Source organism: Helianthus annuus, chromosome 17 (genome assembly GCF_002127325.2).
Source record: "Helianthus annuus cultivar XRQ/B chromosome 17, HanXRQr2.0-SUNRISE, whole genome shotgun sequence".
NCBI lineage: Eukaryota > Viridiplantae > Streptophyta > Magnoliopsida > Asterales > Asteraceae > Helianthus > Helianthus annuus.
The window spans coordinates 57,958,064-57,975,715 of NC_035449.2; the positions used below are offsets into that span (position 1 = coordinate 57,958,064).

The window sequence follows — 17,652 nt, forward strand, 5'->3', positions numbered from 1 at the left end:
AATTTCTAGAAGATATCTTTATGTGTTAAACTTTTGGAAGATGACGTTAGTTTAATTGGTATGCATCAAGATTGCTTGAAAATTTGATATTCACCAAACAAATTAGTATTTCATTCTAAAATTAAAGACAAAAAATCTTTGATGGTAAGAAATATGAATTTCAGCGCGAATTGGTATAGATGATTTGTGCTTTATTCAAGATAAATTGTTGTACAAAACATTATGTTGTAAAAGAAGAAACTTCGCCACAAATGGAGTAACATACTCTGGCTGTTAGCATGAAATCAGAAAAACAAAACGGAAGTGGGAAATGGTCTCGGTCGGTAGGCATTGTTTGGTGTTGGCTTTTGCTTTCTTTCCTAATTCTTTTTCCAACGCAAGTCACCAACTACTTCTTTCATCTCTCACCATCAAACATAAAAGATGTCATGTATACCAAAACTTTGTCTCCATAGATTCTCTCTATCTTTACAAAATATACGTATTTCTTATTTTTATTTACCATAAAAGGATTAGATTTTTCTAACAATCTAATCTACTATCAGTTCTATTAATTGTCCACCGTAGGATTCAAATACTTGATCTATTGGGGAGACATGTTATTTTACTCATCTGATCCACTTAATACAACTACTACTCTAAAAGCCCTTTGATAGCTTAGTGACATCTTGAGGGTGGAATAAAGTTTAGAGACCATTAGGTACTTGGTTCGATTCCCATAAGGGAGTTTTTCCTAGATTTATTGGTTTCCTCCAGAATTGGTGTATCCCTAATAGAGATGGATATAATCAGGTGGTTCCGTGGGTAACACAATGATGCTCCAGTGGTCCGTGATCAGTGATCTAAATTTTTTCGTTCAAAAATAATAATAATAATAATAATAATAATAATAATAATAATAATAATAATAATAATAATAATAAAATAAAAATATATAAAAAAACCAATATATAATGAATCAAAAGGAAAGGATGAAAAGAGACACAAATATATAAATCATGCGTTTAATATTTAAATAAATGAATTATATAGAATGAGAAATTTACTTCTCATATTTATCCTTGCTCTTGTTAAAATAGGGATTGCCTCACTTAAATTTAAATGTTTACAAAAATTTACTTATTATTGAAATCTTTAATAAAAATTGAATGACTTCAAAACAACAGATCTTTGAGTAGCTTTAGTTTAGACATTTAGGAAACTTCTTTTTTTTTTTAAAAGCAAACTTCATTAAACACCAAAAGAATAGGGCATCTCTAAAACGGAGACCCCCACAAACAAAACAATTACATCAAATCAAAATAAAAAGACTTTCAACCCTTTCAATCCACAACACTATTTCTACCCCTATTATAATACTAAATGGTGTGCGGTAGCGGATAGGATTGGTGATAATAACATGGCTGGGGCGATGATGTGGAAGTGGAGGTCTTATCCGAGTACTGGTCAAGAAGTTAGTGAATTGGCTGAATGTCATCGGCTGCTTGCGGATCAGAGATTGGTTAATAAAAGGGATACTTGGGCTTGGGACTCTAGTGGGCCGAATGAGTTTAGGAGGTCAAGAAGTTAAGGAAACTTAATTACTATTTTATAAAGTTACTACGTACTTGCTAAAATACAATGGACTAGTTCTGATTATTTATTTATTTTGTAATTATATGTAACAAAAAAAATTTGAATTATTTATATTTTGAAAAAAAAAAATATTTCAAGATGTATAAATATTAAACACTACATTTTATATCTATTATATTTCGAACGGCTGAGTTTTATTTATTTATTTATTTAAAATAAAAAAGTACAACATCAAACAGCCCTAATAGTAAAATCAGTGTGTTTGAATAGTTTGGTGGGGACTGCTCACCATCTTTTGTCAGTACTTTCTTCTTTGAGTGTCACAAACCAAACCCCTTAAAGAAGGAGAAAAAAACCACAATCTTTTCACAACCTTTATCATTTTCTTTCACACCCATTTGTTGTTCACCTTTTATTTCTCAAGATGAGGTCAATCATGGCTGCCAAAACCCCTCAAGATTCTTCCTTTTCATTCTCAAGAAGATACTTCCATTGGAAAAAGAAGGTTGAAGATGAAGATGATGAAGAAGAAACCCTCAATTTCCATTCATCATCACTTGCATGTGTTGTCACCGAGGAGGACGTCAATCTTGACGACCATCGTAACCCCCGGGTGCCTCAAAAGGCACCCAGAAGAAAGAAACCGATTTTTGTGTCGGTTTCTAAACTTCGCTCGGCTCTTACTTTCCGTAAGAGCCGAACAGGTTCTGGTATGGGAAAGACTAGAACCATGATGGGCACCCTTTTTGGGTATAGACGTGGACACGTCCATGTCGCGTTCCAAGAGGATCCGAAGCTCGGCCCGGCCTTTCTGGTCGAGCTAGCCACCCCAACCAGCTTCCTAGTCCGGGAAATGGCGTCGGGCCAGGTTCGGATCGCATTGGAATGCGATAAAAAGACTGAGAAGAAGGGTTTTAAGCTGCTGGATGAGCCACTTTGGAGGACATATTGTAATGGCAAGAAATGTGGTTATGCAATGAGGCGTGATTGTGGGCCGGATGAATGGATAGTGTTTAATTCTTTTGGGCCGATTACCATGGGCGCCGGGGTGTTACCAGACAGCGGCGGAGGCGGCGGTGGTGGTGAAGGTGAGTTGATGTATATGAGAGCAAGGTTTGAGAGGATTGTGGGGTCAAAAGATTCTGAAGCATTTTACATGATGAATCCCGATAGCAATGGAGGACCAGAACTAAGTATTTATCTTATTAGAGTTTGAGATTTGGATATTCAAAACTCAGGTTTATGTAAGATTGCAAGTCTTGGGCTTTCAGATATATCATATATTATCAAGATTTGGTACTTCATGTAGCTTTTTTTTTTTTTTGGCTAATATATGTATCTAGATTCTAGAAGTTAAATATATACACCTCATATTTGAAAAAAAAAAAAATTATTTTGGATGTTTATGTAGTGGTTTCTGTTGTAATATTAAATTTTGCCATAATATGAAAGTTGTAATATTTTCAACTACAAACGAAGAAGTCCAAAGTGAGTCATTATTCAAGATCCAATTTTAAAGTGAGAATACTGGTATGTTATGATCAGCTGACTGCAGTGCATGGTGAGTGTTCATATTCAAGTGTTTTAACAGTTTAAGTTGAAGTCATTTAAGTTTACAACATCAAGGTTCATTTTTCTTACTGTCTGTGTTTGACTCACTGACTTTTAGTCTTTCATATCCTTGGTAAAAAGGAAATCTATAGTATTAAAATGAGATTTCACTTATTTAGACATAGATAGTTAACTTGCGTTATATTTTATTGTTAACGAATAATAATGTAAAATAAGTAAATGGCTAACGGGTGAATGTGAATATGTCTCCATCTACTTTTTAGTTTTCTTGCTCAACTACTACATGTACAGTACATGGGATTATTAAACAGCTAATAATTTATGTGGGGAGGGTGTGGGTGTCGGGCATCCTCGACAGTACTGTTTCTCGTTTCTCGTATCGCCTTGTGCATCCTTGATCCTTATCCATCCCGCTCCTTCTATGTGTCCATTATAATTTGGGAGAGATGTTAAGTTGTTGTTTTCTTTCATCGTTACCAGACCGAATTGGGAGATGTTCTCTCTGGTACCAGAGGCACCACATCAGCTTCCACCTCAGCCTTGACGTGACTATGCCGGTTCCATACCCTCAACCCTAAAGTCATAAATATTATCATGTAGTAGAAATGGCCATATCTAAAAGTTTTGACCTGAATTTGGTCATTTGTTAGAAAGTAAGAATCTTATTTGATTTAGATTTGATTTTGCAATTTTAAGTTATATTAAAAGATATTACAAAGGGAATTATCAAACCTTGAATCTAAAGCTACAAATAATATTCTAGGAAAAATTGGTTTTGGTGATCTTCCATCACATCACTCCGAACGAATACCACTTTTCTTATCAGTTGTCACCCTAGTAAAAAAGATGAATTCAGTGCAACAAATTTGATTGAGATATGTGATTTTCCACAACAAATGTTTAGCTAAGATGTATTCATATGATTATTTTGATGCTGATAAAAGAATACTTAAGTTTGAACTCCCAAACTACATTAAAGATTTGCTAAGTTGAATGATTTATCTATTCTTGTAAATTGATGGTGGGAATAAAAAAACACCTTTCATTTACGTTGATGTATCGTTTATTGTAGTTATTATCAGTTTCCCAATCACAAGTTTTTCCGTAGTCATGTACATTAACTCTAATTTGCCTAATTAAATTGGTGATGAATATTTGTACAATGGTTATATTTGTGACAATGAAAAAGTGTTACTTATGAGCGTTAGTTTTATGTAGACATATTTTTATTATATATTTTACGTTGAATTTGTATTATATTTTTATTATGTGTAGACTAAAGCCGAACAAAAAAATAAAATAACTTATGGTCCCCGTTTGCCACTTTAGGATAGCAAATCGCAAAATTCCAAAATCCACTAATCAAAAGTCTGGTAAGATTACAAAATAAGATGTTTTAAAGTTTATGATGAAAATACTTAATTTGTTTTCACCGATTCTAATCATTTTTATATTTGACCCCGTGAATTAGAAGGTCTAAATAATGGGTGTTTGTGTGATGTAAGTCATGCATCATATATCTAAACTTTAACTCCTATATTAAGAGCAAAGTTTCTTAATTTGCTTATGGTATTAGTTACACGGCTTACACGTCATGTAAATCGTGCATTATGTAATAGTGTCTTGCTTCTTGCTTATTACTAAAACTTGTTTGACCCGTTTGGGTGCTGTGAGGACCATGGTTGCCATGGTTTAATCCATACAAACCATGGTGGATTAAGGAAGGGGGTGGTATACCTTCCATACGTGGCGAATTATGTCTCAACCATGACCCTCACACCCTAGTCATCAGTGAGACTAATATTATGAGATTGATATATTTCCATTAATAAAATTTGGAGATTTTGTGAGATTTTATTATGAATTTCGTTTTCCAGCACTCGTTTGGCTTAAAAATGTTCAATTTATTTCATAAAGATATGTACAAACCTATAAAATTAATGGTAAACTTCAGACCATCTTCAGGTTTGCAAGATATGTATGGGCAAAGATAAACCTTTTTCTTGAGTACCTGAAAACTAAATGTTTTAAACAAGCATTAGCAATATGGTTCTAAAATTTCACGTATTCAATCAAATTCGAACACGTTATTCGAGAGATTAAAATAGAAATCACATCAAGCTGGGCTCCACCGTAATTTACGGTGTCACCGTAAATTACGGTGGCTTATGGGCAATTTGGAACCTACCGTAAATCAGTAGGTTCCCACCGTAACAGTATGTTGGCCACCGTAAATTACGGTACCACCGTAATTTACGGTGTGCCCTGCACAAAACCCCTTTGTTTCAAATGCAGTTTTGCTGGTTGTTTTCGAGCGTCAAACAGCTTAATCTCACATTAATTGTTAAGCGACTGGGCTAATTTCTCCATACTTGTATTTTACTTATGATAATACTCAACTATTCTCATGAGGGCATGTCTACGGATTAGCTTACAACTAAATTACAAGGCATTTAGTTAATCGTTTGTGCTAGGACCCACCAGAGATGCGGCTTGAATCAAGATTGGTATATATAATTATATTTATATTCTTTTTATTTAGTTATTGCAACCGGTATTGTACTATGATATTTTCTACGAATAACGAGAGTCTCGTTATGATATATTTTGTAATTATATTTTACAAAAGGTGAACCTATTTCCTACATAAAACATGGTATTAGGTTGAGATGACGTCAACAAAAAATAATATGTTTACCATTAATTTTATTTATTTACTTTTAACCGCAAATACTTTATTATTAAGAACATTAGCAAGGAGCTACATAAAATATATACATCAACCGGAAATTAAAGGAACACCAAACATGTCATTCTATAAATTATGCATTTGTGCTCTATGTTTGAGCCATAGAAACGAGTTTGGCATGATCTATTCTACCACTTCTTCCCAAGTCTTAAATTTTTGGTTAAAAGGTTTATTGTTTCTAGCTTTTGAAATGTATCAAAAAGTGGCCATATACATCGTACGAATCACCTTCTTTAGAGCCACCTTCTAAACCGAGTTATTCGGAATGGAATCCATAGTTATTTATGCATGAGTTATGTCTATGTAACTCTTTCTAGTTGGAATTTCACGCAATTGTTAAAAGAAACCGAATCCTAAGATGGTCGCTTGTTCCTAATCTGTTTACAAACTTAATCTTTGATTTGCAATCTAAGTAGTTAATATTAGTTCTTAAAATCAAAACAATCAAATCTTGAATTTTAATTTCTGCATTTTAGTTTAACTTTAGTTTAAGTGCAAAGCTATTAAATCACACATTTTCCACATACTCCCTGAGTTATTTGAATTAAATTTGCGTGTACCACGACAAGCACGTCAAATTTTGAGGGTTTTGATGAAGATGTGGCAACCATTGCAAAAAGCCCTCAAAATTTCACGTCAAAATTTTGGCCTAATGAGGGATATGAGGAATTTGAGGGTTTTGATGAAGATGGGTATGCTTTTGGGGGTGATGGAGATCAAGGAGACTTTGGTTATGTGCAAGGTCAATTTCAGGGAATGTCAAGTGTTGGTGGAGTGCAACAACAACAACAACTCATACCACAACACATTAGGCCAAGGCCACAAGGACCACATGTTCAACAGCCTATACCATTGCAACGCCCTACACCGCTACAACAAGTGCGGCCTCAAAACATGCAACCTCAATTTCAAGGGCCGATTCAACAACAACCAATGCATCAACATCAATATCAACCACCGTTTGTTCCTCAAGGGCCTATGCAAGGGCAAATGGGTCAACCAAGAGTACCATTGGGTGCACCTCAAAGACATCAACGAGAAGTAGTATGGGGAATCGAAGCTCACTTCCGGCCCATTATCACTAACAATCCTTCGCCGGTAGTGATTCCTCATCGAGCGGATGGAAGAACCTTTGAAGTTAGAACAACCTCTCTTCAAAGTTTACCAAAGTTCAAGGGGTTAGCAACGGAAGAACCCTATTTTCATTTAGAGACATACGACTCCATTTGCAACACTATTGGAGGTCAACGGTTTTCCGCGGATGATGTCAAGTTGGTCCTTTTCCAGTTTTCTTTAGAGGATAAAGCAAAAAGATGGTTTCACACATTGCCCTCCGCGTCCATTTTCACATGGTTCGAAATGCAGCAAATATTCTTAGATGAATATTATACTTCTCAAAAGACCAACGATGCTAGAAAAGGTTTGAGAAGTTTTCAACAACAACCGGGGGAAATGTTTCACGAAGCTTTTGAGAGGTTCAACATGATGCTACGGAATTGCCCTCATCACGGGATCCAACTTTGGGAATTGTTGAATGCATTTCATGAAGGGTTGAGTTCGGAGGATGCACGGGATTTGATGTCAATCACTAATAGTATATTTGGTACGAATTATGAGCATATTGATTGGGCATTTTTAGAGCAAATGGCGGTGAATTCAAAGAGAAAAGCTCAATCTTCGAGGAGAGCAAGGCATGTGACTCAAAGGCCCCAAGTGCATGGAGTTGAAAGTGGCAACGTTCAGACAACGAACCAAGTGTACAATGTGTGCACAAATTGCAACGAAATAGGTCACACGGCGGAAGTGTGTGTAGTGGGGTTGGTTGATGAGCAAGTAGAAGAAGTTAATGCAATTCAAGGAGGGGGTGGTCAAAATTTCAACATGAACTCAAATACATACCACCCCGGGTTACGAAATCATCCGAATTTTCGTTATGGGAACGCGGCGAATCAAGCTAACCCAAATTTTCAAGGAGCTCAAGGTAACTTTGCACCTCGTCAACAATAACTATAGAGGTGGAAACAATTATGGGTACCAAGGGCAATTTCAACAAACGGGTCAAAGTGGTTCGGGTCAACCTTCATCAAGCGGGAATGAAGTTATGGATATGTTTCGGGCGATGCAACAAGACATGCAAAAGCGGAACCAATTAGATGAAGTCCGAATGCAAAAGGATGAAGTTCGTGACAAAACAATCCAATCACTAACAACTCAAATGGGTCAATTGGCAACCGATGTGGCGGAATTGAAGAAAGGCAAAGGTCAACTTCCTAGCGACACCAAGGTAAATCCTTCCCGTGGTTCGTCACGAGGTATGTTAATGTTCATCATGTTAGGTTTTAAGAAGTGAAAAGGAATTTAAAGCCAATTTGTCACCCGAATTGGTTGAGGGGGTAGTTGAGGATGTCACAGGTAATGAAAGTGATAATGAAGTTTCATCGGTTAAACCTAAAGAATCAAATGTTAATAAACCGGGGTTGGGTGAAAACGAGAAAAGTGAAAAAGTTGAGGGTGAACCGAGTCAAGTCCCATTTCCATCGGCTTTACTTGACCCGGGTAGAAAAAACTTTATTGCATCAAGAGGTCCCCAAAAAGAAGAATTGTGGGACATGTTTAAACAAGTAAAAATAAATCTTCCATTACTTGATGCAATAAAACAAGTACCCGCTTACGCTAAATTCCTTGAGGAATTATGCACACAGAAACGACAACAAAAGAAAAAGATGCCTAAGCGGGTAGATTTGACCGGGCAAGTGATTGCGGTTTTGAACCGGGAGCTTCCGCCTAAGCTCAAGGATCCGGTTACACCATTAATAAATATACAAGTGGGTAATTTTCAAATGGCGAAGGCGTTACTCAATCTTGGAGCCGGGGTAAGCATTTTACCGAGGGGCTTATATGACCAATACGACTTTGGTCCATTAGCAAGAGTGGAGACAACGGTTGTTTTGGCCGATTTGTCTCATAAGCTACCCCGAGGGATGGTTCAAAATGTAATTATTAAAATTGATGAGTTTTACTACCCGGTCGACTTTCTGGTTTTGGACTACTCGTCCGCAGACCCAAAACAACAACAAAATGTTATTTTGGGTCGGCCATTTTTGAGCACCACACATGCTATCATCGATTGTAGATTTGGTACAGTCGATATGACCTTTGGTAATCGAAAAATGTGTTTGAATGTTTTCACTAACAATTCTAATGCTAATGGTGTTGATGAGTGTTTCATGGCAGATATAGTTGAAGGATGCAACCCGCATGAGTATGAGGAGGATGGTATGGAAGTTTGTTTGTGTGATTTTTCTGAACAGGTACATGCTTATGCACTCCGGGTTAAAGAAGAGAAGCAAGATGCTATGGCCTTGAAGGAAGGTCGGCCGCCATGGACTCACCAATTTGAAAGCTTGCCGGCGGAAATAAATTCGGGAACTAGACCATCATTGGAAGAGCCGCCACGGTTGGAGCTTAAAGACTTGCCAAGCCACTTGAAGTATGCGTTTTTAGGGGATAATGACACGTTCCCGGTCATTATTGCCTCTAATTTGGAGTTGGCACAAGAGCAAGCTTTATTGGAAGTGTTAAAGGAGAACAAGGGAGCTATAGGATGGACGATTGCCGATCTCAAAGGAATTAGTCCATCTATCGTCATGCACAAAATCATTACCACCGAAGATGAAAAGCCGACACGAGAAGCTCAAAGGAGATTGAATCCGAACCTAAGGGAGGTAGTTAAAAAAGAGGAACATTTGGTCAAAGCTCCCGTCTTACAACCGCCGGATTGGTCGAAGCCATTCGAGATTATGTGTGACGCTAGCGACACTACTATTGGTGCAGTTTTGGGTCAACGGGTTGATAGGAAACCAGTGGTAATCTATTATGCGAGCAAGACTTTATCCGAAGCACAACTTAATTACATCACAACCGAGAAGGTATTAGCGGTGGTGTATTCTTTGGATAAGTTTCGCTCGTACATTTGGGGGAGTAAAGTTGTGGTATACTCGGATCATAGTGCTGTCTGATATTTGATGGAGAAAAAGGACGCGAAGCCTCGGTTGATTCGGTGGGTATTGTTGTTGCAGGAATTTGATTTAGAAATCCGAGATAAAAAGGAAGTGAGAACGTGGTGGCGGATCACTTGTCTCGGATTCCGGTTGAAGGGATTGACGATGTTAGTGAAATAAATGAAAGTTTTCCCGATGAGCAACTCCTAGCCGTGTCCACCTTTGTTGTACCCTGGTATGCTCATTATGTAAATTACTTAGCCACGGGTGCCATTCCAAGTCATTGGACCAAAAAGAGAAGACAACAATTTATGGTCCAAGTGAAGCAATACATTTGGGATGAATCGGATCTCTTCAAGATTGGACCGGATCAAGTCATTAGGAGGTGTGTGCCCGAAACGGAGGAATTGGAAATTTTGACCCATGCTCATTCATCCGCATGTGGGGGATACTTTAGTGGGCACAAAATGGGTTACCGGGTTCTTTCATGTGGGTTTTATTGGCCCGCTATTTTCAAAGATGCTTGCGAGTTCGCTAGAAATTGCATCAATTGCCAAAAGATGGGAAGCATATCGAAAAGAGATGAGATGCCATTACAACCAATCTTGGTTGTGGAAATATTTGATGTTTGGGGCATTGACTTTATGGGCCCTTTCCCGAATTCGAACGGTTTTCTTTACATCTTGGTGGCGGTAGATTATGTCTCTAAGTGGATTGAAGCCATTGCAACAAGAACAAATGACCACTCGGTTGTTTGTAAATTCGTTCAATCCAACATTTTCGCTTGTTTTGGCATTCCAAGAGTTATCATAAGTGATGGTGGTTCGTACTTCAAAAACTTTAATTTCAGTAAATTGTTGAAGAGGTATAGTGTGAATCACCGGATTGCTACACCTTACCATCCGCAAACGAGTGGACAAGTCGAGGTGTCCAACCGTCAAATCAAGGAAATTCTCATGAAGACGGTAAGAACGGATAGGAAGGATTGGTCAAGTAAATTGGATGATGCGTTGTGGGCATACCGAATGGCCTACAAGACTCCTATTGGCACAACACCTTACCGGATGGTGTATGGAAAAGGTTGTCACTTGCCAATGGAGTTAGCGCATCGGGCTTATTGGACGATCACTACGGTTAATGCGGATTACAATGAAGCGGGGAAAATGAGAAAGCTACAATTGTGTGAAATTGAAGAGCTTAGAGACGAGGCGTACGAATGTGCATCGGCGTATAAAGATAAACTCAAGAAGGTACACGATGCGAAGTTGAGAAAGAAAACCTTTGAAGTGGGTCAAAAGGTTTGGTTGTACAACTCAAGACTGAAGATGTTTGCGGGCAAGCTTAAAAGTAAATGGATGGGCCCGTATGTTGTTCGGTGAGTTGGAAAGTTTGGTGACGTAGACATCCAAGACGAGCAAACACTAAAACAACAAACGGTGAACGGTCACCGGTTGAAACCGTACTTGGAGGGAAACGACATAAACAACTTGGAGCTTGATAAAGTGGGCTACATTCTACGCCCGGTCAATGAGGAACAACAATGAGAGGCCCAGGTTTGGTAGTGTAAATAGTAGCATTTCGTTTTATTTTGTTTTGTATAGTTGTGCAATTACCGTATTCCCTTGAAATCCGTGTTTGAAACAAGTGTGGGGATATTCGGGTCACGAATTTCTCTAACATTGTGTTGAGGATAACACGGAACTTTCGAGGGGGTAGGGTGATTTTTATTTGTTTTTGAAAAAATTTTAAAAACACAAAAAAAATCGAAAAAACTGAAAAAAAAAAATATAAAAAGAACACTTGAAAATAACACTTTTCAGCGAATCATATTTGCCCAGATGCCACCGTAATTTACGGTGGCACCGTAATTACGGTGGACCTAGCAAGAGTCTGGGTCGTTTGGGTTCCAGAGTTACATAAAAAAGAAAAAAATTAAGCACAGTCATGAATTCCGAAAATTAACCCCTTCCACACAATTCTCTTTCTTCTTCTCTCACCATCACTTTCATCCTTCTCCACAAAATCCCCAAACTTTCTTCAACTTTCACTACAAGAAAACTGGGTTTTTAGTACGCGCAAAAGCGTCCTAAAATGCTATTTTATAGGACCTTTCGCTTAATAGGACCAGCGGTAAAAGCGTTTCATGTAAAGGGGTCGTAATAAGTCTCGGAACTAAAAAGGCGTCCTAACATCTCAAAAAAGATTATGAAACCAATTTTATGGTTGCGTAATATGTCTTTGAACAACCAAAATAGTGTCCTAATAAAAAGATATTAGGACACTTTTACGATGTTCTAACATGTGCATACATACTTTTAATCTTTTGATACACTTACAAGTGTCCTTAGAAATTAATTGATAGGACCCTTACGATGTAACATTATAGCTAATTTAGTACCAAGAAAAGGGTCCTAATATACCAAATAAGATTATGAAACCAATTTTATGGTCGCATAATATGTCTATAGACAACTTAAATAGCGTCCTCAAAAGAACATATTAGGACACATTTACAATGTTCTAATATGTGATTACCTACTTTTAATCTTTTGATACACATACAAGCGTCCTTAAAAATTAATTTATAGGACCCTTATGATGTAACGTTATAGCTACTTTAATATCAAGAAAATGGTCCTAATATCCCAAATAAGATTATAAAACCAATTTTATAAACAGACCATCAACATATAACATCCTAATAGTTATTGTATAAAATCAACTAATGAAAGAAATAAAACTTCATTATATTTCAAAAGAACGTGTTCATAACAAAAACACTAACCATAAATAAGTTATAACATTATTTAACATAAAGTCTTAACATTTAACAAATAAATTAAAAACAATTAAAGAACTAAGAAGCATAAAATCTTGAGTCATCATGCGTCCTCAATCCTCATGGACTACCTACAAATAAACCATCCATATATATACATTAAGTTCCATGATATTAAAATTACTTGTATCACAAATTTAACAAATACATACCGAGATGAATGGATAGGGCCATGCGATGGATGCACCAATACAATCTTGAATTGTAGAAAATAAACCATATGGTCTTACCAAGTTTTAATCTTTTTTATTGGTACTTGAACATTTACCTCACACCATTCTGGTCCAATCTTTGTACCACCAACTATATCATTTGGGTCCAAGCTCTGGACCCTTCCTCTTGCTACAATCTCGGTAGAGTTTAGAATGCTTTTGAGGAAAACTTCATCTCCGACCAAGATTTTAGTTTTCAACAAATATTTATTAAACTCTAGTCATAATAGTGCAAAAAAACATTTTACAAAAAAATTAATAAAGTTTTACACTAGCAGACTAACATTTTTATAGAAAAACTAAGGAGAATTGGTTTTTAAAGATTTATATAGAAAAATACCCGTAAACGTTCATGTCCATTGGTTAGATTGGGGAAATGTTGTGATGCAAGTGGTTGAACACTGGAACCACCCTGTAGGTCCCTCTTCGGAGGATGACGAACCTAAACCTTGTTATACAAACCCACTAGCGAGTGCGGAATCCAAGCTAGCAAGCAAACCGGGATGAGACAAGTATAAACACAAACACACAAGGGTTCACCGATTAACACCACTGTATTAATACGAATGAAGGTTTCGGTTACAAGCACAATGTTTACAAATCTAACTTGCAAACTCTCTAGTGTGTGTGTGTGTGTTTTGATAGAATGCTCTCAAACTCTCTCTATTTGTGCATCTATCTAACAAGTCTCTCAAGTCTCTTACAAAACAACACACTATATGGGTATTTATACCCATACACAGCAGGTCTGACCGAAGGATCCGATAGATGGTCCGAAGGATCATATTTCGAATACAATGCTTTCGAAGGATCAGCAAGGACCTCGAAGGATGATCCTTCGAGGTCTATCAATCGAAGCATATCTTTTGAGGTGATCGAAGGATCTACATTATCCTTCGATCACTCATCCTTCGAGTCAGACAACTTACATCAAATTTACTAACTGTTGACTGAGTCAAACCAGGAGGACGGTTGACGTGGTCAACTTACAAGACTGACAAGGGCATCGTTTACATATAGACCGAATACAGACAAAGTACAGACACAAGTGCATCAACAAACTCCCCCTTGGCTGTAGCTTTGTCTTTATCTTCTATAGTTGTAGACTCGTCTCGAACTTCGATGGTCTTTGGTCTTCGAGTTCTCAAAACTCTGATGTCCTTTCAAGTCTTCAATGTCGGAGGATCTTCAAAGTCTTCACGTATTGAAAGTAGAGAGTGTATCAACAAACTACCCGTATCATGTAGGAAGTGTGTTAACAAACTCCCCCTTAACATAAGCTCCCCCTTGAGTTATGCTCGTGAAATACTTTATCTTTATGAAGTGAGATCCTTGTGGTGTTGACAATGGTCAGCGGCAACTCGATCATCTTCATCATTTGAGTGCCTTCATGTCGTGTCTTCATTCGAAAGCTTTGTCATCGACCATGTTCTCCTAGCCTTTAGAATCTGCACATGCAAGAAATCTAAACGCGTAATGAGAACAACTGCTTGGAATATAGTTAATCATAAACAAGTGACACACGGATGACCATGTCACCATCAAACACTGTCCGACAGTTTGAAAGTTTTTCAAATTTATCAATTTCAGATTTCAACTTTCAAAACATGCAAATTTCGACCGTTTATGAAGATTTAGTCATTTCGGTTTTCGTTCAGGTTTCAGGCAACGAAGACTTGAGTTCCAACATCGTACGATCGAAAATAAAAAATAAAATCTTTTTGGCTTTTATAAAGTTTAAATTAAAACACACCTAAAATCTTTTTGGTATTTTTGACTTTTCTAAATGTAAATACTGAAAGCAGTAAATAAATATATACATACATTCTTTTTGCGAGTTTCGAGGGTAAGAGAATCATATCAGTGTACGGTCATGCCAAAACACTCTTGTTGTTCAGTTAGTTAACATTAAGATAAGCATCCTATAACAATTATCGGTATTGTTGTCCACTTAAGCTCAACTTATCAGATGTAATCATGTTTAGGAGATACATTAAGGTATGATTTAAACTTACCGACCGGTGTTCATCCACATCACGACACATTCCCGTATCAAGGTATGCACGAGGGTTCATCTTACCGGTGAGTATACCGATTATCATCTGTTTGACCGTATATTGATGTGAGATTCTCACTTATTTTGATTTGAAAACAAGCCCTATGTGATAGAATCACTTATTGATGAGGAACTTGATTTTCATATGCATGAGGGCACAGGAGCAAGTCCGTGAACAGGTCAGTACTTCCGTACAGCAGAGAGACGAACTTGACTCCCGGATAAATGTGATATTTTATCACTTATTTGTTATGGACATGTGATTGTTTATCACTTATTGAGGTCGAATGCAGTATGTATTATGTACACGTATGTATAGTATCATGGAAGATCTTAGACTTAGTCTATTTATAGAAGCAACCATGATACCCAGATGATAAGCAGCATAAAGACCGAATATCTCAGAACCTCGGCAATCTATCAAACGAAATTTCGGTACTAAGACCATATGCCAATGAATGGTTCCCACCTGGTCTTCAGTCGGTTTAAGATTTATATCACCCTGCACACTTTAAAATGATTGTGAGCCTACCGATACATCTTATATAGAGCTGCTTATCGTTTTTCATTTAGGGTTTAAAGAGGTTTGGATAGACCACTGATGTACTATCATTTTCTCTTTTGCTCGCCAGGAAACTCATTTTTGATTTTCTATTGTTTTTGAGTTTTTGAAATTTTTCGATGTTTTTGGATTTTCATATTTTTGGATTTACTCCCCCTAAAATCAATAAACTAAGAGAAATTTAAAACACAAAGATATTTACAAAAAAGATTTTCCGATGTTGGTTAACTCGTATTTTACCTCAATGCCGTTTACCAAAATTAAGTTTTTATCAGAAAAGATTTATCGAATTTTTGAAAAATCAGTTGGCACGTCGGTAAGCGGTGCGGACCATAACAACATTGACGAGTTTCATAAAGAAACAATCACGTATGAGGTGATATTCGAGATCAACGTGTCAGGCCAAAGAGTGCTGTACGAGACGATATAATTCATATAGCAGCCTTAAAATCAACAAGTATAGGAGAGATTAGAAATTTAAAAACCGTATCCTGCAACTGCTTCGTGCATTGCAAGGAATCTGAGCACTCTCCCTAACTGGACATCCACTGGATGTGGACTTCAAAGTCGATTTTGTAGCTACTGAAGAATCTCTTCACAGCAACACGATCAAAAACCTTTGGTTCCGGCTGGTCTTCCACATTGCACCAGCGAAAGGTCTTTGTCTTTCTCTTTCAGAAGCGGTGTGCGGATGTTCAATCTACACCACGGCATCTGCACATCATTCATTGTATTCTTTTCTGAGAACCCGATTAAAAACCATAGCAACCAAATTTTGGCGCGTTCTTCATTTGATCGAATTTTGCAACTTCATTAAACCACATTCTTTCACCAACATATTCTTCTTCTTTTCCTTTTCTTTCCTCTCTCTCTCCATCAATGGCAACAACATTCTCCTAGATGTAACAATATTTCGGAGTCTTATGTTGCCAATCTTGTGCATGGACGCTCCACTATCAACAATCTTAAGACTATCAATAGTTCCTCCTGGAACATCCTGCACACTCATTCAAAGATTAGTTGGAGAGGGGGACCCAAGCCTTCACAGACTTGGGTCGTCCGTCATCATCGAGAATTGTAACATCCATTTCCCGATGATTCGGAATTGATGCAGCTCCCCCTGAAACAGTTACCGGTTTTGGTATCCAAATCTGTTTCTGTTTTTCATGTTTAACATCCGATTTAACAGATTTTGTTTGGATGACCTCCAGTTTCAAAGCCTTTTCAACTTCTTTTCTTTGTTTCTTTTTCTGTTTCTTTTCTCGTTGTTTAACAAAACGAGGGTCCTGTTTTGGTGAAACAGGTCTTTTATGGTAATTGTTACCATGGGGGGCATCAACTTTTGACTTTCTCTTGGTGAGATATGGACAATTCTTAATGATGTGTCCATACTCACAGCATTCAAAGCATGATCTCCGCTCAACAAACCTCGGAGTATCATAACTGTAACAGTTGGATGATGAACTTCGTGATCTTGAGGTACTTGGTCCTACATCACAACCGTTTGTTTGTTGTGTATAGTTGTTTTGACTGTTTCTTTTCAAAATTTTACTTTGTTTAACAGAATCCTTGTTGGATTTGTTTTTGAAAGTATCAATTTTATCAGTCCCTCTTGATTTCACGAAGTTTATCTTCCGATCCTTTTTCTTGTTTTCGCCCTGTTTGCCTTTTCTATTCTCTTGAGCGGCATGATGTTGTTCATGGAGATCATCAACCTTTGCTTTCAACTTATGAAGATATGGACAATTTCGAATTATATGTCCAATTGTACCACATTCAAAACACATTCTCCGCTCTACAAACCTCGGAGAAACGTGTTGATGACCAGACGAAGAACCAGATACTGAACTTTGTGATCTAGATGTGCTTGGACCTAAGTCACATCCATTGGTGTGTTGGGTATAATTGTTCTGATCATTTCGTTTTAAAATTCTAACTTGTTTTACAAAATCAATGTTAGATTTATTTTGAAATGTTTCAAGTTTGTCCGTACCCTTTGATCCAACAAAGTTCACTTTCTGTTCTCTTTTCTTAGCTGGAGCTCTTTTGTTTTGCACCCTTTGAACCTTAGGTTGCCCAACCTTAG

The 17,652-nt window shown here is 37.2% G+C and overlaps 1 protein-coding gene across 1 annotated transcript; it reads left to right on the forward strand.

The window, feature by feature from the left end:
• The first annotated feature begins 1,925 nt into the window (after positions 1-1,925).
• On the forward strand, positions 1,926-2,981 carry LOC110923554 (protein MIZU-KUSSEI 1). Its single transcript, XM_022167628.2, has one exon. It carries the CDS (start codon positions 2,000-2,002, stop codon positions 2,789-2,791), a length of 792 nt encoding a protein of 263 aa, XP_022023320.1. The 5' UTR covers positions 1,926-1,999; the 3' UTR covers positions 2,792-2,981.
• Positions 2,982-17,652: the final 14,671 nt, after the last annotated feature.

Bases quoted from the DNA above. Each gene is read 5' to 3' on its own strand.
- LOC110923554 (XM_022167628.2), top strand. From the start codon at position 2,000: ATGAGGTCAATCATGGCTGCCAAAACCCCTCAAGATTCTTCCTTTTCA.